The 26044-nt window shown below is 33.1% G+C and overlaps 1 protein-coding gene and 1 long non-coding RNA gene across 9 annotated transcripts in view; one reads left to right on the forward strand and one right to left on the reverse strand.

Annotated features, from left to right (window-relative positions):
* LOC105144004 (prominin-like protein) overlaps positions 1 to 18514 on the forward strand; it is a 331794-nt gene extending 313280 nt beyond the window's left edge. For 4 of the 8 annotated variants that reach the window (XM_011052632.2, XM_011052633.2, XM_011052635.2 and 1 more), the window contains 2 exons: positions 17526 to 17639; positions 17816 to 18514. In XM_011052632.2, the coding sequence (XP_011050934.1) occupies positions 17526 to 17639; positions 17816 to 17828 (127 nt within the window). In that variant the 3' untranslated portion in view covers positions 17829 to 18514. Of the gene's footprint in view, positions 1 to 16824; positions 16883 to 17525; positions 17640 to 17815 lie in introns of those variants that run through there. The other 4 variants (XR_015545734.1, XR_015545736.1, XR_015545735.1 and 1 more) reach the window with 3 other exon arrangements.
* The window catches only part of LOC147908900 (uncharacterized), a 32532-nt gene continuing 11259 nt past the window's right edge, over positions 4772 to 26044 (reverse strand). The window contains exons 2-3 of the long non-coding RNA XR_015545739.1: positions 5587 to 5706; positions 4772 to 5504 (exon numbers count right to left, since the gene is read on the reverse strand). This is a non-coding gene — a long non-coding RNA (uncharacterized LOC147908900). The remainder of the gene's footprint in view (positions 5505 to 5586; positions 5707 to 26044) is intronic.

A 26044-nucleotide genomic window follows, 5' to 3' on the forward strand; every position in this document is an offset into this window, starting at 1 on the left:
TTAATAACTTTTTAACGAATAACGACGATTAAAACTTTCGGTAATTGTTGAGTTAGGGGCTTCACCTCCAATTTTGATAAAATTAGACTCATTCGATGCATTTTTGCACGAAATGAACGAATCTGACAAAAAAGTGTTGTTCTGTTTCGAGAAAATCGAGATATTAATTGTTAAAGTTGACAGATATTCATGTTAGGAAATCTGTCACATTAACCCCAGTAGACCATTAATAAGTCCAACATGTCCCTGCGATTTTTTTACATTATTGTAACTTTTTTATAATATAATTTAAAGACTCGGTTTGAAGCTGAAAAAAAACTTGAACTGTCCATAGATATAATAAGCCTGCAAAGGTTTTTTTTCTCACATCGAGAATAACGCATGAAAGTTCAAAGAGGGTATTTGGGACCCACACGTGATCAGCTTGTAAGTTTTCGGCATTCTAGGTATCCCTTTATTTTTTATTAAATATACGTTTACTGAGTTTCAGATAGTATAAAAGTAAGTAAGTACGAAAATGTAGAATTAAAAAGAATTATTTCAATATAATAAATAGTAGAAATTTTATAATTTCAGTTAGTCTTCGGAGATCGCTCGGCCAGAGTAGATGTATTGCTTTAAGTCTGATAAGTGACGCAGAGATGCGTAACAAAGTTGCAGGTTTCACAGACTTTGATATAATTGAGAAGGTAACTAAAAATAACAATGGTCTGCTAAGGTATTGGCATAGAAGATTACACAAATTCTCTGCTTTAAAAACAAATTTTCTGCTTTAAAACACAAATTCTTTGCTTTAAAACGCAAATTCACTTTATAAACACAAATTCGCTACTTTACAAATACAGTTGACTGTTTTAAAAACATAAATTCACTGTTTTATAAATACTAATTTACTGCTTTAAAAACACAAATTCACTGTTAATGCAAAAAATTTATGTGCTTAAAACAGTGAATTTTTAATGCAATGAATTTGTGTTTTAAAGCAGTGAATTTATGTTTTTAAAGCAGTGAATTTATGTTTGTAAAGCAGTGAATTTGTGTTTTTAAAGCAGTGAATTTATGTAAGGAGGACGTATATATAGAGCTGTATCGAGTCGAGATGATACATATTTTAATCTCTAAAATTTCGAATTTCAATCATGGTGGAAAGGATAACATGGTGTGTGTAGTATCTCTTTCTAAATCTCTGCCCTCTCTGTCTAGAACTGTTTATAAAGAAGAAGTTATCAACTGTGAAACGCTAAACATAGTAGTGAATCTTTCCTCGTGCAAGGAAAGATTCAGTACCAATTTCACGACGCGAAACAGGCCGGTATTCATCGATTCTTACATTTAAGACTGTACAATCATAAGAGATCATAAGTTAATCCGAGGACTATTAGCGTCTTAAGATATTGACCCGTATTCAGAATGCGCTTTTATCGACAATAGCGCACTTTTATTTCTAAAATTTTATAGTATGCGTAAATTATAGCATGTTAACACACTAACATCGTTGTAAGCGCGTTCTGAATACCGGCCATTATATTTAAGACAATTTTAAAATAAGAACGGACTATGAATATCGCCCTATATTTCGCGTTTCACAGTAACCCTTGAACCTCATAAACATCCATAGACAGAGAGAGAAGAGATTTAAAAAAAGACACTGTCCAACTGCACACACCATGTTATTCCTTCCACCATGATTTTAACACTTAATAACTCGATTCACGAGGCCAGTTTTTTGTCAGATTTTTTCGTTTTGAGTGAAATCGCGCCGAATAGATATATTTTTATTAGGAATCTAAGAAGAGAATCGTATTCTATTATTCCGAAATTCATGTTCGATCGTTAGACGCCGTGCCATCGTATCGGTCCGTGGACCGGCTGTCTAGTAATATCACATTGTGTTGAGCCTTTCAACTCACGAAACTCCTAGATATCATTGCCAGAGACTAGAGAGGGATACGGCCTTAGAGGCGTTCAGGCATAATTCCACGGATGCTAGCTTTGCACCACCGATCACTCGACCGAGTGCGTGAACCAAATATTCGAACCTAGTTCCTCTCGTATTGAGCAGGATTACTATCGCAATGATTAGTCATTAGTAGGGTAAAATTAACCTGTCGCACGACAGGTCTAATAGAATAAGTACATTTTTGTTAAGATTCTAAGGAAGGAACCGTATTCTAAATAATTACCTTTTTTTTTTAAGCAAAGAATTTCTTTTTAAAACAGAAAATTTTTGAAATTGCTCATACAGCACAAAAACTTGCAGCATCATTGCAGAAACGTTGCAACATTACAGATTGCGTTGTAATATCGCTGCAACATTATAGATATAGCAATTGTAATATTATAATGGAAAAAGTGTGAACTCCTATAACACAAAGTTGCACAAAAGTTGCAGTAACACTGCCCCAACAACATTGCAAAAATATTGCGTGTTACAACAATATTGTAAATTTTGCAACGATATTGCTGCAAATTCTGTGCTGCATGGGAAGTTTGCTAATTCGTATTTGCGATTAGCTTAACTTAAAAATGCACATCTTTTGAATGTAGATTGTAGATAGAAAATCTCAACACACATAAGAATTATGAACTTTTTATAAATAAATCTTATAATATTTTGGGGTTTATTTAATATTTTTGGATTTATTTAGTTTTCAGTAGGAATCGATTGCGTATCTTGGAAATTACAAAAGTGAACAAATAATGATCAATTCAATTACTAAATAATGACTAAATAATCAATTCACTAAATAATGATCAATTAAATTATGAATATTCTAGTGAATTTGCTTAATATATTAGGTGTTGGAATTAATTCGTAGCGTTTTTAATGAAAGAATGTTATTTATTTCACATGAGCATTAAAAAATACATTAATGAAAGTACTTCCCATCACTTGTAAAACGCTACGAATTAATTCCAACACCTAATAAATAGACAAAAGAACACAAGTCTTAAATTCGAAATATCAGATGTCTTTGATTATCAAAGATTGTTGAACCATAAATTGTGCATACTAACAAAAAATATATTCAATAACTTGCCTTGTAAAAAAATTAAAAATATTGATTCATGAACCCTTTAATTTTTATATTATAACGAGATACACTCTGAAAATGGATTATAAAGTGAACTTAAAAAAAGTATTACAAAAAGTGAATTAGAAAATAATCTATTTATTATTTAATGAGGTAAAAAAGTTTAAAGATAACATAACCCCCATATTAAATAAATTATAACATTCCAATCTAATACAACCAATGTAGAAAAAATCATATTATCTTATCTAACAATAACTAAATTATTCATAAAGAATAATCCACAAGTGCTTTTCACATATGTGGATAAGGGCAATACTATGGTAAATAAAACAGAATGCGTAGAAAAAATGGAATTAATACTTTCAGATTTTGACACATGTATAATTGTTAAACATAATCCAGTTAATAGTATTATATTAAAGACAAAGAAGATGTTAACGAGATGGAAGCATGAATTTATTAATGAGGCTGAATACAAAAAATTAAATTCTTTGAATCCAATTTTATCTCGTTCTTACGGACATCCTAAAATACATAAAACAGGAAATCCTTTAAGGATCATAATTTCTTCTCTTGGTAGGCCATTACATAATTTAGGGGCATACTTACACAAAATATTGAATGACAGTAAGTATAATAGGCCGGTTCTAACATATTAGGTTGGTGCATATGAAATGTCGGATTTTCTTTACATATGAACGTTTGTCTGCCTGTTTTCGTTATGGCCTGTTTTCGCTTTTGTTTTTGGCATAACCTCATTTATAGTCGTATTGTCCATTGCCAGAGTCACATTTCAACAAAGATTTTCTCAAAAGTGTTCCATTTTGTTATTTGTTTTGAATTTCGTAAAGATATGAATTCAACCGATATTCATGTAATTTTTTTATATGAGTATAAACTTGGTAATAATGCTGCAAAAGCTGCACACATATAAACCAGGCATTTGGGGAGAATACTGTTAACGATCGAAAAGTGCAGCCTTGGTTTGAAAAATTTCGGTCTGGTGATTTTTCCCTACAAAATGAACCGCGTGGAAGACCCAAAACGTCTGTGAAAAATGATGCTCTGAAAGCATTGGTGGAAACGAATCCAACTGTATCTACAAGGGAACTTGCTACCAGAATGAAAGTTGACCATACAACTTTGATATTGCGACACCTTTCTGAAATTGGCAAGGTGAAAAAAATGGATAAATGGATAAATGGCACGAACTAACCGAGCGAAATAAGCTGGATCGATTGAACGTATGCTCATCATTACTAATCCGATTTCATCGAGAGCCATTTTTCGATCGGATTATTACTTGTGATGAAAAATGGGTTCTTTACGACAATAGAAAAAGGTGCTCGGTAGCTTGATAGGAATAAGGCTTGTGCTCATACTCCAAGGCCATCACTTCATTCACGGAAAATTTTAATAACAGTTTGGTGGAATGTGACTGGAGTAATTCATTACTCATTTTTTCGAACTGGGGAGACAATTACAGCCGAAAAGTACTACTGCCAGTACATTAATGAAATGCATGAAAAATTGAAAATTATACGCCCATCACTTGTTAATCGGCATGGCCCAATACTTCTCCACGACAACGCTCGACCGCATACGTCGTACAAAACAATTGCGAAATTAAATGAATTAAAATATGAAATTTTGCAGCACCCAGCTTATTCATCGGATCTTTCGCCAACCGACTTTCATTTTTTTAAACATTTAGAACAGTTTTTAGGGGCTAAACAGTATGAAAATGAAGACAGTCTGAAAAATTCCATATCAGAGTTTATTGATTCTAAAGATCAGAATTTCTTTAAGACAGGCATCTATGCATTAAAATCTCGTTGGGAAAAGTATATTGAAACAAATAGAGCATATTTTGATTAAATAAACAGCTTTTGAAAAAAGATATGCAGTTTTATATATTCATTTAAAAATCCGACATTTCATACGCATCAACCTAATTGATCCTCTGAGAAGGGTGCGGGACGCGGGGAGAGGACAGTGCGGAAAGTCCTCGAACGGCGGCATCGCTGTTTACATGAACATAGGACCCCAGTTATCACTGTTTATGTAAACATAGAATCCCGATCGATGAATTACACGTCCGCCGCTGTCGCCGTCGTCGCCCCACCGCCGCGCCATGCGAGCTCACATACACTTACCGTGTATACTTAGTATCTCTCTTCCCCTTAAATATCGTCATCTTTTCCGCCACGTTGTCGTTGCCGTTGTATCTTCTTCTCGCGCGCAAAAACATTCATTATACGTTTTTTTTATTTAATGATTTATATAGAGTGAACGCTTAATATGGAAAAAGCATGTTTATTTAGTAAAGTACAATATGTTAAGAACAAAGTATATTTATTTTTTAAAAAAGTATATTTATTTGAATCTATATGTACTCATAAAAAAAATTTAATTTAAAAAATCAAAAAAAAATTTTTTTTAAATAATATTTAAGAGCCATCGTTTCTGTAAAACAAAAAACATTACATTAACATGCAATATATAATATATAAGAAGAGAAATTTACATATAAATTTATGATACTTACAATTCCAATCCTCAGGCTCCGGATCGAGCTCATATGGCTAGAGACTAAATAGAAATTCCGCCAAATTGAAATCGGATTCCTCCCATATATCCATTCGTTCCTCTCGATCCCGCCGTCTGTCTGCACGGATATTTAATTTTTATATTATAATGAGATACACCCTGAAAAATGGATTACAAAGTGAACTTAAAAAAAGTATTATAAAAAGTGAATTAGAAAATAATCTATTTATTATTTATAATGAACTTATCAAGGGGATGATTACTGTATCCCCAATTCATTCCTTAGCTGCAGCTTGATCACTGATTCAGCTTGACAGCTTAAATTCAAACGTCGTATGATATAATTACATATAAATGTGTTCTTTCATGGGAAGTACGATATATTATTGTACGAGACACCTTCCTATATGAAAGAACACATTTATATAATACATAATTATATCATAATGTCAGCTGTATGTAATTCTGCGTTTTAAGAATATTGTGAATTTACTGAGGATGGCCAGATTGTGGTCGAAACGTCTATGGTTTTATTAATGTAATGATAATTAAATATCACAAACTATAACTTGTGCGGTGATTTTTTTATGCTCTTCTTTTCATACGTTTTGAATTATAAACCACGTTCGTTTTTATAATGTAAAAAAAGAAAAAACTGCTTACTCCTTCGACGGGATACTCATAGCGTATTAAATCCCTTAATTTATTGCTCATAGTTAATATCCTAGTTAAGTTATAAATATCCTAGGGAAAAAAGTCGACAAAATTTTTTCTAAAAAATTACAAAAATCATCACTTTCACTTCCACCTTCACTTAATCACATAAATGTGATAATAAACTCTTCTTGTTCTTTTTATAATATCCGTGTTCATTTCTGCGGGCGGAAGTGCATGTACGCGAGACCGTCTCCGCAAGCCGGACGCTCGGATGTAACATTTTGAATAGAATTTAACATTTTAAAAAGAACAAGAAGAGTTTATTATGAAATGAACACAGGACACACACACACACACACACACACACACACACACACACACACACACACACACACACACGCTCAGAGCACACGATTGATGAGAGAAAAAGCGGATCGAGAAACACATTCGAGTGTCCAAATCTATCGATCTTGTTAATAACAGAGCCATGTGGTTGGCGACTTTCAGGACTTCACAAGTGGCGATCTACGGTGTTGGCACGGCACGGGCGTAACACTGCTCTCCTTCCCTTAAATTGTTGTCCCGACAATTATGGTTCTTCCAAGAACGTTGGCCTCCTTAAGGAATTCTGGGCTCCCGATCAGTTTCTTGTTTCCTACTGCAGCAGCTTTTCAGAGCTCTGATCCTTCTAGGGCCCGATCTTCCAATCTATTTTTGAGGCTTCCTGAGTCTTCTTTCCTTCCGAACAGGACCCCTCTTCAGTTCCTCCTCAGAGGGTAGCTAAACCTCCCAAGCAGAACCCGCTTGAGTATCCCCTCGTTTTCATGAAGAGATCCTCTTGCCTCTTCTCTTGAAGCCTTGTGTTCTTGATACTTCCTTCTTCAGAAAGGAAAGGTAAGGAAATTTATTTTGATTTAACCGTGGTATCTCTACCCCCAATCTCTGCCTCGGCATTCGTCCTCTGTCCTGCGAAAAAACCTCGGTTCAAAAACCACAGGAGAGGCAGTCTTCTTAAAAAAAAAAATAATGTAGAGCCGCACGATTGAAGCGCGTTCGTTGATGAGCCCGCTGGACTGGCTGTGAGGCGAAAAAATGACTTCATTGAAGCCCCTCCTCTCCGTCCGAAACCGCATTATGTGCCGTGCGAACGTGAACTCTGCAACGTCCTTTTTTTTAACTACCACTGGCGAGGTCCATGGACTGATGGATTCCTTAATTATCCCTTGTCTTTCCATTTTCACAATTAATTTTATCCACCTCTTTTTCTCATTTGCAAAGGGATACGACGAGGTACTTGCTTGATGAGAGAAGAATCTTTCACATTAATAACATGTTCCCCAAATTTACAGTTTCCCGCAATAACATCATGATAAAATTCATTCAGAAAATTGACAGTTTTTCTTTTTCGAGATTCCCCAAACAGCGCGAGTTCTCCTCAAAAAGCGTCACCAAATTCGATGGAACTCCAGCAACCGCAATACTTTCTACGCGAGCGTATTTGAAATCAGTGTCAATATCAGAAATTGATCCGAGAAAAATTGCAATCAAAAATATTTTGTAAATTAAGTAATTTAAGAAAATTGTCACCCAAAATACAATTATCATTTATTTCGACTATTACATTGATATTTCAACACAGTATTTTGCAAGTCAAACTTTTACTATAGTTTTGTATCTGATTGGAACTTGTTTCCCCGTGGGATATTTAACATTACTATTGTCAATTATAATTTTCGGTTTACACGATCAACAAAATTACTATTTATAATTGAAATATCGGAGCCCATATCAATTCTAAGAAGACAGGATTTATCATTAACTTTGCGTTCATAATAAAAATCTTTCACGTTATTCTTAATTCTATTTTTCCTGAAAGAACATTGGTTAATATAACAGTTATAAGGACAAAAATTAATACATCGGTTATTAAAATATTGTTTACTTTTAGTAGAATAAGAATATTTTCTGAAAGAATATTGATTAGCACAACAATTATCATAACAAATACATGGCTTATCTTTAATGTCACCAAAGCATAAGTCATTCAAATGATAAATATTTTTCGGGAATTATTTTATTTCAGTCGAGTCTTCCCCGTAAAGTTCGACTATTCCTTGTTTCCCTCTTTGTCAGGACATTCAGAACGGAAATGCCCTTCTTTTTCACATTCCCAACATTCTTTATTATTTCTATTCTCCTCAAAATTTTTATTCTTTGGAAATCTTTTAAATTTATTTCCATTAGATTTATTCCCTTTTCTTTCTCCATTTTTTTCTTCAGTTTAATTCTTTTCTTTTTTAATAAAATCTTTTCCTTGTTTTTCTTTCATAATTTAAATTATTTTCTTTTGTATGTTGAAAATTATTTTCTTGAATCAATTTAATTGCTTTCTCTCTTTCGATTGCTATCTTTAACGACATTATGTCCTTCATTTGGAGAACCCTTTTTACGAATTCGTCGGAAAGAGCGGAAACAAATTGTGGTATGCGATTTTATCGCGAACCAAATCGGGACACTCTGGATATACTAACTATGATAACCTTTCTATGTTAGAACCCAAAGAAGCGATATTTTTTCCGAATTTCTGTTTTTTATTAGTAAATTGCGAATAATAGTTTTGTAACGAATGCGTCTCTCCGAAACGCATCTCCAATTTCGACTTTAACTCTTCGAATTGTAAGTTCTTTAAATTTTGCATGCTTTCTAAAACTCCACGCACTTTGCCTCGCAAACATGATACCAAGACTACAGCGGTCTTTGTTTCTTCTTTCCAACGGTTCGCGCAGGCGATGGAATTGCGCGAAAAACTCGCGCAAGGACGCACTTCTGTCGTAAATGTCTGGTTTCAGTTTTGTGCATGCCCCCCCCCCCCCCGCGAAGCAGCGCAGGCGAATCTAAACGATCGACACTCTCGACTGAATGCACGACAATTCACGATATTTGTTCGCAACCGGCGATATTTACATCATTAATTAAGTTGGCAGCGTTCGCGACAAGATTCGTGCGATTGACAACGCTTACGACGAAATCTGGGAAATTGACGATATTCGCGACAGGATTGGCATGCATAATGTCATTCGCGATAACAACGGAATGACCATCGACGCGAGAGGGTAGATTATTATTGAAAACATTATTAGAGAGATTTAGCTGGTTTGCAGGAATCTCTCGCAGTTTTTTTTTTGAAGCTGCGCAATTTCTGTATCCCGTTGTCGCAACGTCGCCGCAAATTCCTCCTATCATTGCTACTGTTGTGCGACTTCTGTGTCCCACTGTTCACTATTGACCGAAATTTAGATTCGCAAATAATTTTAAACTTTAATAGACAAAAAATGTAATTAACGTAACATAAAATAATGCTACATTGTATTTTTTATCAGTTGAATAAAACTTAAGATTAAGTATGAATTTAAGTTTCAGTCAGTACTTAACGCAACGTAACGCGGAAAAGCTGTGCGGTGGGCCTTAGACCCATAGGCCCATGTGGCCCTGTTTGAACCGGCTCGTCGAATTTTCTCGGTAGCTCGCCATCCCAATCCAGACCTAGCGGCGAGCGGCGGGTGTCAGGCGGTGGCGGTGGGCGGCGGGTGATGAAAAAAATATGGAACGCCTGGCGGAACGTCATCACGCGTATCATATTTATGCAATCCATCAACCGGAGTTCTATGTTTATATTAGGTGTTGGAATTAATTCGTAGCGTTTTACAAGTGATGGGAAGTACTTTCATTAATGTATTTTTTAATGCTCATGTGAAATAAATAACATTCTTTCATTAAAAAACGCTACGAATTAATTCCAACACCTAATATAAACATAGGACCCTGGTTATCACTGTTTATATAAACAGCAATTTGATTTTTTTTTAAAGTTCAAATTATAATCGTATGACATATAAAAGATTTTAATTATATTGAATATTATTATATTAAGAACGATCCATAATAGGATCGAACCGTTTATTGTCATTACATATTAATTGAAAAAATTAATATATATATACAAACATTCAACTCTCATAGGCATTATAATTTTTTAATTTATACTAAAATTGCCAATATTTTGCATTTTATATTTCAAATACTTTGATGATGTATTTTGCTCAGCCCTGAACGTAAATTATAGATATTAGGAGATCTGTAATTCACATTACGCTATAGATTTTCAGTATTAATAGTATACAGGTATCCCATTTTAAATAATACATTAATAAGATGTCTTGAAAGTTATGGATAAAGAAAAATGTTTTAAACAAAAAGTTGTATGGTTCGGCGGGGGACATAAAAAGATATCATTGATTTAACCTTGAGTGGCGTCATTAAAGTCAAGATCACATCGAACATATTTTTAATGGAATATATTATTGATTCCAGAATCTAATAGTTGATAGAGAGTTTCTCAAAACACTGTAATAAAGTTATTTTTCATTAAGTACTTTTTTAATTACAAGGCTTGAAGGTACAGTACCGCCGGCATTAGCATTATGCAAGGTGTCCGACAAATTATGCGTTTTTACTTGAAAAATATAAAATGACGTATTTAGACCTAGTTAGGCACAGAAAGTACGCCAAAGTACGCGCAACTAATAATCATTACTTCTTGAACTACGCGTTTCTATGTCGAACTACTATGCCAAACTAATTTTTATTCTTTCGTAATATTTGGAGAAAGTATGCTATTCTACATTTTTTATGCGGAATTACACTCTACAGTCTGACAGAAATAACAACAACAAATTACGCATTTTCACTTGAAACATGTAAAATGGCGTACTTAGACCTAGTTAGGCACAGAAAGTGCGCCAAAGTATGCACAACTAAAATGATCATTACATCCTAAATTATGCGTTTCTATGCCAAACTCCTCTAAACTGATTTTCATTTTTTCGTAAGTATTTGGAAAAGGTATGTCATTCTACGTCTTTTTACACAGAATTACACTCTACAATCGAATAATTGAACACAGAAATAACTATACCTATTATCCAAGCTATGCGGTTACACGAAAAAATCGTTTCCTGAGATGCGTATTTTTATGCCAAACTATGCCAAAGTACAATACTTACTTTTTAATTTTTCCGTTTGTAACAAAGTAAGCCATTCTATGCTATTTTATGCGGAATTACTTTTACTCATGAGTATTATGCATCTTCGCCGACAGAAAGCCACGGCGAAGATGCATAAACTCGTAAATAAAAATCATCCGAGAAAGTATATAATGGAGCGCAGTATTTCGCATGTGAAGTGAGCCTCAAAGTTAGGCTTTAATATTAATGCTATGATGGAATTCCATCATGCCAGTAACGTGATGGCATCTTGAATTCATGCCAAATGATTCAAGATATTATCATGTTTTTTTAAACAGTATAGTGTAAATGTACCCAAAACTATGTTTAGGATATAGTTTCGCGTAGGAGGCATAAATCTTTAGCATAGGAGTAGAATCCTACGTTAAACTACTTCTATGGCTCATTTGCGTACTTAGGCATAGTTTTTAGCGTAATTAAACGTACTTTCGGGCATAATTAGGCGTATTTTCTGACGTAGTTTGCCATAATTTGGCATTGAAAGGCATGAATTGGCTTACTTTGGCAAAGAAGTAGAATCTACGCCAAACTACTTCCTTGTTCCAAACCGCATATTTAGGAATAGTTTTTGGCCTTCTGTGGCATAGAAATTTTTCCGCCAGGGTATATGAGAAAAGTATTTAATAAAAGATAATAATAAATAATTTTTCGTGATTATCTTTGAAAGCAGTAACGTTATAAACTTCTTCTGAAGCCTTTAACAAATGAAATATAAAAGTATAAAATATAAAATATACATATTATTGTTCTTTAAATAAAATTATTTTATTTAATGTATACCTGACTGATAATCTTTGGTGTTGAAGAATAGTGCATTTTTTGAAGTACGATATTTTTGTTCGTAAGTAATAATCTGTGATTAATTTTATTAATTCGTATTTATGATTTTCGATGAAATCTGCATCTTTTACGTCATCAAAATTTTTAAATAGTGCGGTCATGTCTAAATTTCGCATCGTCTCGCATAATTTTTAGGAATGCTTTTTTATGTTTGATTTCATCATTATTGATATATATGTATATTAATTAATTTCTCGACAATCGATGCAACTTTACACGTGTCATTCCTCAAAAATCTTAAAAATCCAAAGGACTTCTATGCTTTTTTGCAATAAAATCGGACTCTTCTGCTTCTGGACACTCGTCGATGATTTGCACCCATTTATAAAACAATACATTTTATAAAACAATACATTTTTCAATAAATTTAGTATAGCCTAAATACTTTATATAAAGATAATAATAAATATTTTTCGATGTTAAAAACAGATTCAGAATTTTTTATATACCATTGCTGACAATGGTTATATACCGTTGCACACTGTAAACATGCTTTGACTATAGTCAAAGCTCCCCACTACTTCCGTAGAAAATTACTTTGGGACGGAGCCTAATTTTCCAGCTTGACGACACTGAAGTTGGCTACTGTAGTTTGGAAACGTCGCTCGGATGCCTCCGATGCCATATTTTTTTAATGTTAAACAAGGACAGATTATAAATCCGAGATATTCCAAACGCAGTCCATATTTATAGTCAAAAGGGACAAGAATCTTCAAACGAGACAGTCCTTTTTTCGCAATAAATTATTTGCAGTTTTTAGATTTCATCAACATATAAATCATATATCAATTTATATTCCTGTTAAAAGATACTTATTAGCAAAAAAATTATTAAATTGCTTGTACAATTTAATAAATATATTACTATCCTGATTCTGCTTATGAATGTATTTTAATATCATATCATTTTTAAGTCTAGAAAAGCATTTTGGCGTGCAATATGCAGAATCAGAATGTATATACAGTAAATCAAGTAAGAGCGTGGTCGACCAGTATGGTGTTGCACCATTTCATGTTATTAGCCTTGAGATAGATTTCGAATAGTTTCATACGATATATCTAAACCTTTATACTTTAATTTTGCTTGTCCTTGACGCAGTGTTAAGCCAGGATTCCGCGAAAACAGATTCACTATTTTTTTATCGTCTTTTTTGTCCACTTTGCATATCGAGCCACGTTCCGGTAAATCGTCGATATTTTTTGCCACATTATATCGCTGCACCCACTTCTGTACGAATGATTTCGACTTTTTCATATATTTAGCAGCCGCTAATTGTGACATTTTTGGATGAGTGCGGAGGAACATAGCTTCATAACGTGATGCGTATTTGGTATTCATGGCGCTTAATGTGATTCTCTTAAGAAAGTTCAATGACAACTGAATCTTCCTTGATAGTGCATCAAGGACAAAGGTGCCCTCTATGGATTCATGATAGATTTAGGGCGATATCTTTTATTAGCTTTGAGTAAGACCGATCACGATCTTATGTGACTTACTATATATAAATTCACACAAGAAATATATATTTGAGCACTAAGATTCACTTTGACCAAATATAAAGGGTTCTTCTCACTTAAAATTTGATTATTATTATAAAAAGCTGTTATTTCAAATTGCTGCTATACTGATACTGTATTGTATTTGCCTTTAACGCTATCTCACGCAACCAACACGATATGATTTTGACATCGCTGCGTTTGCTCTTAACGCAAAACGCTACCATGTCTCCTAATATGTTTTGAGCATGTATAGAGGTGCTTTTTGTTCAAAAATGGTCTTTCGGAACTTATATTATAATATTCTTGAGGCTTTCACGGGTGCTTTCTATATAAAGGTTATGCGTTTCGCGGGTTCTCTCCGTGTCCAGATCTATTCTAGGAATGCCAACGTTTCGTGAATCTTGCAGTCCATTTCAACAGGGCGAGGAGCAGCCTGATACTGAGCTGTTGTTCCGGATTGTTCCTTTTATATTACGCTGCTTGTTGAAGTGGTGGTTTACCTTGTTCCTGCGGACAAATATACATTGGAAAAATCGGGAGAATAGTCAACCTACGGATAAAAGAACATCAACGTGATGTCAGGCTAAAACACGCCACGCAGTTGACATTATCAGAACACAACGTCAAAACAGGACATAAAATACTGTTTGACCACATTACATCATATTTTCCAAGAAAGTATAGAGAAGTCATAGAGATACAAAAACATCCTAATAATCTAAATAGAAATGGTTACGACATAAATAAAATATGGAAGACCGTTCTCACGGTTATTGAAGACCAACCAATTTCCCCCTTTCCTCCCCTTACAATTCTCTTCTCCCTCCCCCCCCCTCCACCACTTCAACAAGCAGCATAATATAAAAGGAACAGTCCAGCTCAGTATCAGGCTGCTCCTTGTCCTAATGAACTACAAGGTTCACGAAACGTTGGCATTCCAAAAATAGATCTGACCACGAAGAAGACCCGCGAACAAAGATAGTAGACGGGCTGTTTTTTTGGCGCGTGCGCAGTGCATATGGCTTCAGTAACGTGTCTAAAGTAAGGTGAAAGGTATGTCAGTAATCGCCTTTAAAATATTTTCTGAATATTTTTAAAAATTGAAAGAATATAAGATACGTACATATGCTAAATATACTGTTACACATGTATGTGTACATACATACACACGCACAGCTTGCATACGTACAAGCACGTATGTCACTCCTTAGGAATTTAATATATCATATATGTATTTAATAATATATTTAATACAAATTTTACGCTATGATTAAGTTGAAATAAGAGAAAACAACAATAACTTTTTAAATTGTATCAATATAAAATAAAATATTTAACTTTGGAGAAATATTACATAGAGTATCAATATTTGCTTTTTAAAAGCTTCTTTTGCCATATTAGGATCCAAAATATACATATTAATTAAATTTATACTTACTTCTTGTCGATCTCCTTAACCTCCTGGATTGCGTTCCAAAATTCAACTCTATCAACTCTCTTTTATTCTTGTTGGTCATCGAATGTTGAATAAAGGTAAAAGATACTCGGAGTTGACAGAGTCAAGTTTTGGAACGCACGCCTGAATGTTGAGCTCACCAAAACAAAATTTTTGCATCCAACATACGAAGTGATATACGTCATTAGTTCAACAGCTCCACCGATGCGCATGCTAAAAAACGGCCTATATACCATCATTGCTCGCGAAACGCATAATCTTTACGTGCTTATATTATATATCGTTGTTTTCAGTATAGATGCTCTTTAATTTTCATCATAAAAATTTTCATCATAAAAGTTTTTGAAAATTAATGGTAAGAAAGTATGGGTATACAATAAATAAATAAAAAAATTTTTAATTTTAATTATTAAGTATTCTTGAAATCATTAAATTTTTATTTAAAATATTTTTTTCTGTAATAATAAAGATACAATAATTTTCTGTCTCTCATAGTTTCGATGATACCCTGAAAAAAAAAACCGATTTTTTTTCAGTTTCTACGCTCTTGACGTACGATTCAGTATAAAGAAAACGTATCTCTTATAGTCCAACCTCTATAAAAGTAACTTATCGGGACCTCCATAAAAATAAACAAATGCGCATGCGCTTAGGACATTATTTTTACGGAGGTTCGAATGTGTATTTCTATATTTTAACAAAGCTTATTAAAATCTAATAGGAACATTTGGTTGTGTTTCCTTGTAAATAAATACAAATATATTTAATTGTAAAAAATCTTAAATATAAAAATCGGCTATGAATTTCGACTCTCCTGCTTTCTCCTCTCCCCCTCCCCCCCTCTCTCTCTCTCTCTCTCATATTGTCATTTTGCCATTTCATCGGTTACGTTCTTATTTTTTTACAGTCTCACTCTATTATGACGAAATCATAAACATACTATCCCTTCAAAAACAAAATCTTACAATAAAGTCTTTACTTCAGATTTGGCAATCTGAGAGACTCCCTTGCTGCACTTGATTACTTTGATTTGCGATTACTTTAATCGTATTGAAGAAGTTGTGTTATACAAGACTACCAAAATGTTTGGAATTATTCATCAAAAGATTTTATTATAGATTGCTGAAGATGGCTTGAATTAAGCCGAAACATTCGATATTTGTTATATATGTGATACTGAGAAATATATGTTGATATAATCGCTTCAATTACTGCAAAATTAGGCTCTTAATTGCCCGTTTTTCCATTTATTGAATAAAGCTCTTTAGCCTATCATTAGAGTCACAGTAAGTCCTTAATGCGCCAATAAGCGTAAAGCTAGTTTCCTGTGAAACGTAACGCTTTCTTGTTTGAGTATATATCGATACTTAATATCTGGCGATCAATATGATCTTCTTGATCTATTTCTCTCGCCCGGCACGAGCAGGGTTCCCACTCATATATTATTTATGTAGTCTTAGATTTTCGGACGGCCGACGTCGTTCTAGCCGTGAGTTTCAGAAGAGCGGATCTCATCGTTTTTAACTGGAGGCGACTATCCGCGGTGCTCGAGAGTGTGGAACGATGACACGTCGGCCGTTTCGGTTCCCTTTACGATTTTACGCGCGATTTCGCCGATTTTGACTGTATTGACTATTAAGCATCATTTCAATGCATTTTATGCAACCTCGATGGTCACGATTTCTCCCGGTTCTTTCCAGGTGAGTGGGAACCTTGCGGGGGGCTCAGCCTCTCGCGTCTCTCGATACGCCTCTGCACGTAAGTCGCAAAGACTACTGTTTACACAAAATGTTTCTGCATTTCTCCTCCTACGTTCGTACTCATTCGATTTGTTTCTTTTCTCTTTTTTTTCTCTTACTTTTTTTTCAATTGATGATGATTATGATCGCTTTCGCAAGAGAAATAGGATTTTTGCAATAAAATGATCTGAAACAGGATCTGAATGATTGTTCAATTTTCTCCTCACCCGTGGAGGGCTCGTTCTCTTGTTGTTGACCAAAATTAAACGTTTTCAATAAGAGCGATTATTAAATAAACTTCCGTCTCGAACAATATCTCTTCCGTTGATGTTAATTTTACTTAAAGATACCTTACAAATTATCGTGGAGAAGCATGTCCATCTCAACGGAAATATACTTTGCAATTGTCGAGATATTTCAATCGGATACAGTATTACTTTCATTTCGCTTGATCGGCTGCTGTATATTAGTTTGCTAAAGCATTTTACTGGCAAGGACATGATAGATCAGCGTTTAGTTTTTTTCATGGTCAAATCAGCAAGTGTCCGAAGCTAGTGAGTGGCGAATGGCTAAATGGAATCAAGGAAATGCAAAACGCTATAAATTCGTGATCGAACTTGAGCAACCAAGCATTATTGAAATGCTGTATATTGTTCTTACAGAAATTGGGATTTCCCCAACGGTGGTCCGCCAAGATATCAACCAGCTGCCGGGACTCCACCTCCTTTAAGCACTGAATACGAACGACCACCACCCTATTACTATCCTGGGCCTGTGTAAGTATTAATTTTTCCTCTACATATAGATAGTATTTGATCGAAAACCACCTGTCTCTTTCTAAGCGACGAACATCGGGCTTGGATCATTCTTTTCAGATAAGCAACTGTTCGAGTCTCAAAAATTATTTTAACCATAAATTTCGAGAAAAAGAAAGAAACTCTGTCTGTTTCAGGGATAGAAATTAGGAAACAAGTGCCGTGGCATGCACAAAAGCAGCATTGAACAGTGTGGCGACGCACAGCCTCACGCGCAGCTACAAGCGAACGTTCAAGAATAGAGAGAAATCTGGATGTAAAAGGGATTACGTATAATATACTTCACGTTTGTTCCTGAGCGTGCCACGGATTGTGCGAACACCAAGACCAAGTTTAATATAAACTAATTAAAATAGGCCAATCTGGTCAATGATCCTTTCGCGGCCTTCCCTCCTTTTGTGGAGTACAGATAATCAACGTAAATATGACGCATATTCCACTTTTTGTTTAAGCATCACTTAAGAATTAATACTCGTGCGTTTCGGTACCGCGAAAGGAATACCATTTTTTTATTAAATGCGGACTTTAAGGAATGCGAAGTCTCGCCGTTTCTTAATCTTTCAACGTAAAGACAAACGTAAAAACAACGTAAAGACAACGCCCAGATATATGTACAGCGTGGCTCACTCGACATCCGTTTTTCGTCTATCGAGTATATTAAGATATTTGTATATGTCTTACGTCTTTGATCAGTAAGAATAACATATATGTAGAACAAAGGTCGATCGAACACGAGATGAAGTCAAAAGAGAATAGAATTAGATGATGAAATGAATTTTCTTTCATTTAACGATATGTAAAGACTGTATGTGCGTAAAGAACTACGATCTATCGAATTGTCTAGCACAAATTATTAATGCTGCCAATGTAGCGCGCTATTTTCCATATGAGAAACCTCTTCTATCTTGACACCAGATTGCTGATCCAGCATTTTGAGCCACCAAACAAACGCCATATGAAAAATGCCAAATGATACACATGCGATTTACACGCATATATTCAAAGACACGCATTATTACACTACAAGTGTCGCATGGTTCATCACTTTGGATCTCGTTCGTCTTTATAGTTGAGGAGAACAGAATATTAGTATTAAATTCTTGTATTCTTCGCCAAATGTTGATTTCTATCTCATGGCGGAGGGAAAAAGACAGAAAGAGGATTTTCGAGCGGCGCGACTGCTCTATTATAAATACTCTGTGTACATTTCTCAGTAGTTGTTTTTTTATATACTCTATCTTATTGTGCAACATTCTATCGATATAAACCAAGGCAATTACGTCGCGTAGATCGCTCCCATACATTCGCTTAATCGGATCTACGTGCTGTATGATTCTTCGATGTACGAATTATTACAACATCCATTATCCCTCCCCTATTCGAATACAAACATTTGATCCGGCATACAAATATAAATGTTTCTGGTTCGTTCATATTAAACTTGTATATAACAAATCTAAGAATCTATATGGTGCATTACCGTTATGAGTAATCGTGAATCAATCAAAGATTAGTTGAATTATAGAGTTTTTGTTTTTATTGATAATATTGTTTAATAATAATATATATAATTTGCTAAATTTTTGGTGTTTGCCTAGAAATTTCGGTTTTTTAAACAAATGTCCAGCAGATGGAAAAATTCTCTGACTAACTGCTCTAAATTTTGAAAAATCTTTTTTTTTTAAAGTAGTGCATATAAATAATGATTTACCATAAATCATAAATTTTATAGCTTATTTTTCCTTGGGGTGTAGCCTTACACTGCAGTTGCGTTAAGTACTGCATTGCATTGGAATAGTCCACACCATGGTGTATATTACTTCATTATTGCACTAAAATTCTGCTTCCGATTAACTTAAATTTTTAAATTTTAAATGTCACACTGACTTTACATATTCCTTTGAGATGATATGACAAAATTCTATTTTGTGCGTAAAACTTGCAATACATCGTAGCCACGAATTCGGTACACCGAATGAGTTTGTCTACCATGGAAACGTCTGAGTGTTGCACTAGTGCAGCCAAGGGAAAACGCTATTATACGCAAGTGACATGAGAGAGGTCAATCAACTTACAATTTTTCATGTAACGCGTGTGAACGTCGATTTTCTTCCGGTTTCGGAAAGAAATCTTCAACAAAACCAAATCAGATACCTTTTTTTAAAGAAAAATTACAAAAAAGTAACAATCCTGATAATGATAACTCAGACCTACAGGAAAAAAGTACCATGTGTTGGAGTGGAGACCCAGCTATCTTTATATATTTTGAGTCGCTGAATACGAATCTGACAAAATAGGACCATCCAGGGTAAATTTTCAATCTAGAGGGAAAAAATGAACATTAGTTCGAAACTTACAGCATATTTGACAATTAACGATAAAACTCTTGCATAACGGCAGAATGGACTAAACTGATTAGAAAAATCTTCTATTATTTTACATTTTTCGTATTAGTTAACGAGTTATTAATTTAGGAAAATAGCCAAATTCGCCTGGTCTACCAAATGCAAGCGCGAGATAAGACTGCCCAGAGAAACGCATATTTGTCATTGCTAGATATATTGTTTACAGCGATATTGGTTTTAATGTGCCTAACATAACGGCGAACGCACGCATTGCTGGGCGGTCTTATCTCGCCACGCGCTTGCATATAGCGGTAGGCCGAATGAATTTGGTCATTTTTATAAATTAATAACTCGTTAATTAATGCGAAAAATACAAAATGGTAGAGGACGTTTCTTCTCAATTTACTCCATTCTACTCCTATGCGAGAGTCATATCGTTAATTGTCAATCCTGCTTGCCAAGCCATTCTCATTCCCCGCGGCCCGCGCGCCGAACTAACAATGGGCGTACACTTGATAATAGTAGACCGGACGGATGCGCGTATTCGGTGATCTTTAGAGACTAATATCTCATTAACTATTGCGAAAATTATAAAATGATACAGGACTTTCCGTCTCAGTTTAGTCCGCTCTACATCATTAATCGCTTCTGAGGAATTATCGAACATATATATATATATATATATATATATATATATATATATATATGCGCATAAAAAGTTTTCAATAAAATCATCGTGTGTGTGTGTGTGTGTGTGCGCGCGCGCGCGCGCGTATACACACACACACACACACAGAGTGTTTCATTTTAAGTGATATGGTCGATTATCTCACAAATCGATGATTTTATTGAAAACTTTTTCGAACGGAAGTGCTTTGAAGGAGGATACATGATGGAAATGTGGATTTGACCTTGAGTGACTTTATCCAAATCAGGTCAAGGTCATTAATGTTTTTTTAAATGGAAACTTCTATTTTTTATTACATATTCTTGTAGCTTATCTCGAGAGCTTTCCACTATAATAAAATTACGTTTCATTGAGTATTTTTCATTGAGTTTGAAAGTTACAGTATCGTCGCGTTATCATGTACACATGTGCGTGTGAGAGATTCTTACGCACGTGCGTCTTCACGATCTATCCACATTGCTTAACATACGCTCACGCGCACGGAATTGAATCCTATCCAATTGAATGATTCAACTTTTCTCTTTTTTTTCGTAGTTGATCGGATCAATGATCGGTCTTGCCTTATAACTTAACAAGTACTTAACGAAAAGTAACTTTATTATAGTATTTTGGAAAGTTCTCGAGATAAGCTATGAGTATATAGACAAGAATATGTAATAAAAAATAGGGTTTTATGTTTAAAAAAATATTAATGACCTTGATTCGATTTTGACAAGGTCACGCAAAGCTAAGTTCACATTTGTTCATCATGTGTCTTCCTTCATGCAACTTTCGTTCGAAAAATTTTTTAATAAAATCATCGACTCGCGAGATAATCGACCATATCACTTAAAATAAAACATCTTGTATATCGAGAGGAAAACTCCCTATTATGGAATAGGCGCCTAATATGAGATAGCGACGTTTCTATTAAACTAATAAATGCTATCTATTAGTTCCACTATGAGTTTATTGCTCTTTTATTGAAAACTATTTAGTAGAAAATTCATTATTAAATCATGCCTATAGTCATTGTAAAAAAAGATTTTAGAATTTAGATATCTTCATGTTTCATTGAGATGAATCTTAACCTTTAAACTTTGTTTATTATTTAATAAATAAATATTTGGCAATAAATTCTTCATGTAATTATAGAGTAAGGTCGTACTAATAAAAAAATGCGGGATATGTTGAATTGCTTAATTACAGAAGTTAGATTTGATGATCGTAAAACCGTAAGGCATGAAAATTGTAATATGAGATACCCAGGGTATTTCTAATACGAAATAATGCTCCCATGCATAGTGAAAATCGCTGCTAAAGTATAATAATAAAAAGAATAACCGGAATGAACGTCGAATGCCTATTTCTGCGATGCTAGATTTCAACTATCTGAAGATGAGTTCTGGATATAACGTATCGCATACTCATTTTTCGCACACGCTGGCTGTTTGTTTGTATTTAAGAAACATTAAATAAAGTTTTTTAGTTGCAATATTGATATACTTTGTGTTTTATTATCAATTTCTTGGGGCATCTCATATTAGGAGCACAATTTTTTTATTTTGTTCACTCTTTTTACATTTCTTTAATTAAAAAAAAATGGAATTTGAATTAAATTATATATAAAATTATTTTAAAGCTTATTAAATTCCTTTCAAAGTGACCTATTATTTTTTAAAATTTTGCCCATAGACTTCTAGCATTTACTTAAAATGAACTCGGTATCTCATAATAGGGGCTTTGCGTTAGTCTGCGTCTATCTGTATTCATTTTTTTCCGCTTAAAATAAAAATTCATAAATTTATATTTAATTTTTTGAATACTTTCTTACTGTGACATTCTGATTCACGAATTTCGGAATATATCTGTATATGGAACATTCGTCCTTTATGCGCATATTTCAAAATATCATACGTACATTAAAAAGTAACAGTTTACAGGTTTCACATCTCCAATATGTTGACACATGCACAGAAGATTAATATTCCGTATGTTCTACGTGTATGTATTATATATATATATATATATATATATATATATATATATATATATAATATATATGTATGTATATATACAGGGTGGAGCATTTTAATCGCCTCAGGCGGATATCTCAAAAACTAAGGAAGATACAGGAAAAGATTTTATATGTAGATGTCTTCTTGAAGGAAAGAAGGTAAAAATAACAAATTTTGTATATGGGAGATTACCAAAGTCAAGTCAAGGTCAAATCGTTTTTTTTTTTATGGAACACTATTTTTAATGCCAGAATTTAGCTGTCAAATTTAGATATCAAAAACTTTTGAGAAAACACTATAATAAAGTTATTTTTTATTGAGTACTCTTCGAGTTATAATTCTGCTACAAATTCTTACAAGAAAAATTCTTGTGAGAAAATTTCCACATACGAATTTCGGACAGAAACGTACAAGATCCTATAAGAATATATCGCATACGATACCTGTAAATAAATCAAGAATCCCGTAAGAATCTTATATCTATGTTACATAAATCTTATAAGCAGGGTTGAATATTAATTAGTTAAAACGTTAACAATTAAAAAAAAATTAAAAAGTTAATAACTTTTAACTTAACTTAGTTAATTTTAAATGCATTAATTTTTAACTTAATTTAGTTATTTCTAAACTTTAATTTGTTAACTTTTTTTAAATTAAAAATTTTTCTATCTCTCTTAATGCTAATTAATATTAATTATTTTTTAAATAAAAAAATTATTTTTTAAACATTAGAGAATTAATTTAAAAAAAGTTCAATGATTTTATGATTAGGGACTCTATAATCATCATACCATATAATAACCAGTTTTTATTCTCTCTAGTTTTTGTCAATTTCCGCTTATATTTAAATCACACTAATTTTAGGTGACATAAACATTATATTTCAACAACATAAATATGAAATGAACTATGCTCAATTTGTCCACTTCCGGATAAGTTGCGGATAATGTTACCCAGAAGATATCTTCATTGTCCTATTCTGGGAGATGTCTCTTGCATAAAGTTATCTAGAGATGAAGAATTTAGGCATAAGAAGAATTGTTGTGAACAGTGCTGCACATCCACCCATTTTCTAAATTTTTACGTACATTTTTTTGAACAAATATCTAGTCGATGTAGTCGTAAATATGCGTGAACATCGTTTCGGAAGTCAAAGAAAATTAAATAAATTCTAAAGAAAGATAAATAATGTAAATATATACTCTTCTCTCTCGCAAGATTTAAGAATAAAAAATTATTGAAGATATTCGGCAATTTTTAATAATTGATATCTTGTTAACTATTGCGAAAATTGCAAAATGATAGAGGACTTTTCGACTTATTGTTAGTTCAATCCGCTTTATCTATACAAAAGCGCTTTGCAAAAACTTACGGGACACCCTGTATATAAGTAACTTACATGTGAATAAAGAAATTAAGTTTATCTAATAATCTATATTGTAAGTGTTATTTAAAGTAATCTCATTTTAAGAAAAATTAGAACATTCTTATCTCAAAAACTATTTTTTCAAAATTAACTTTTTTTAAAGTAATAAGTTAATCCAATCTTAACTTAACTTTTAAGTTAATTTTGTATTCCTTTTAACTTCATTTTATTAATTTTATAAGCCATAACTTTAAGTTAATTTAGTTTAAAAAAAGTATTAACTTACTCAACTCTACTTATAAGCATGTTACAAGACTCTTACACGCAGGTTACATAAATTTTGCGTGCATTTAATGTGAATCTTGCATGAATATAACTGGAGTGTCATCATTATGAAAATATTACAAAAATACTATTGGAATTTTGTGTGATTTATTATTCGCATCCCAGTAAATAAAATGGGACAAACAAGGAGTTGAATGGGATTTAAAAGAATTCATTTTGGCTAAAAATTAATTCTTTTTATACAAATTGAATATTGATTTCTCGACTAAATCAAACTTAATTTGGAAAAGGAGCATAAAAAGCCTAAGCCAGTTTTATCAAAATTATAATTTATCAACTTATTAAGACAGTCATAATATACGTTTCGATCTTTTTATTCAGTCATCTTCATTCAGTATTCTATCAAATTTTTAAATTTTTCTTTATTCTTTTCATTTTATATATTCAATCCAGTTTCTATTCATTAATGATTCCATTTTGTTTACTGGGATGATCGATACCTTTATTATTTTGGAGCGGTCATATAAAGGAATAATTTCTTAAGAGTATCTTATTAAGCTAAATTAAACAATTAAAATCTTTTCATTGCGATCTAAATTGTCATACGATTCATGCCAGATTCCTGCACTAACTTGGAAGATAAATTATTTTGTAACTATAACTTTTTTAAGACTGGTATATAATCTTTCACATAACATTTAGGAATCATACATAATTAATATCGTATTCTTGGATATAAAGGAATTATTTTTTCTTATAAGGTTAAGAAGAGTTTTTTTTTATAAGGCAAGATCTTTCATTGCTATATAAATCGTCATGTAAGATTCATACCAGATTCTTGTATCAATTTGAAAAATAAATTATTCCATAACCATGTCTCTTAAGACTGATAAATGATTTTTCATGAAACACTTCAAAATCATATATAATTAATACCATATTCTTAGGTAATCCTATAATGAAAATATTTTTTAAAAGTTTCTTACAAGGCTAAGGCAAGATCTTTTCATTGCGATATAAATCGTCGTGTATGATTTATTCCAGATTCCTGAGGTCATTAAAGATCACCGGTAAGATTCATATACAAATTATTTGGTCATCTAAAAAGTATCCGCGGTTTTTTGTCACTAGATAGTGTTGATGGTCAACACATCTAGTAACAAAAAACCGCGGATACTTTTTAGATGACCCAATATATAAGATTCTTATATAATCATGTACGTTTATTTAGTAATCTCGAATGATCACAAGCCTTTTAAGATCTGGTACAAAAAATTTAAGAAAGAATTTTCAACAGGGAAAGCTTGAAAGTTACAGTACCGCCTTTTTATTAGCACTACCAAAGGTGTCTGACCAACGAAAAATGAATTTTTAAGTAAAAAGAAATTTTTAGTGCAAAAATAAAAATAAGAGGAATAATCTGCAATAGTCTTGATCTTAACAAATATCCAGGATATGATTCTGAACAACATTCAAGAGATTTTAGTCGTCGATTGGACACATTGGATAATACTAATGTCGGCGATACTGTAACTTCCAAGCTTTATAACTTGAAAAGTACTTAATGGAAAATAATTTTATTATAGTGTTTTGAAAAGGTTGTGACACCAGCTATTAAATTCTGATATCAAAAATAGAGTGTTCCATTAAAAAAAAATCGATTTAACCTTGACCTGATCTTGGTA

Source organism: Acromyrmex echinatior, chromosome 7, assembly GCF_024713525.1.
Source record: "Acromyrmex echinatior isolate Ae372 chromosome 7, ASM2471352v2, whole genome shotgun sequence".
In the NCBI taxonomy this organism is placed as follows: Eukaryota; Metazoa; Arthropoda; class Insecta; order Hymenoptera; family Formicidae; genus Acromyrmex; species Acromyrmex echinatior.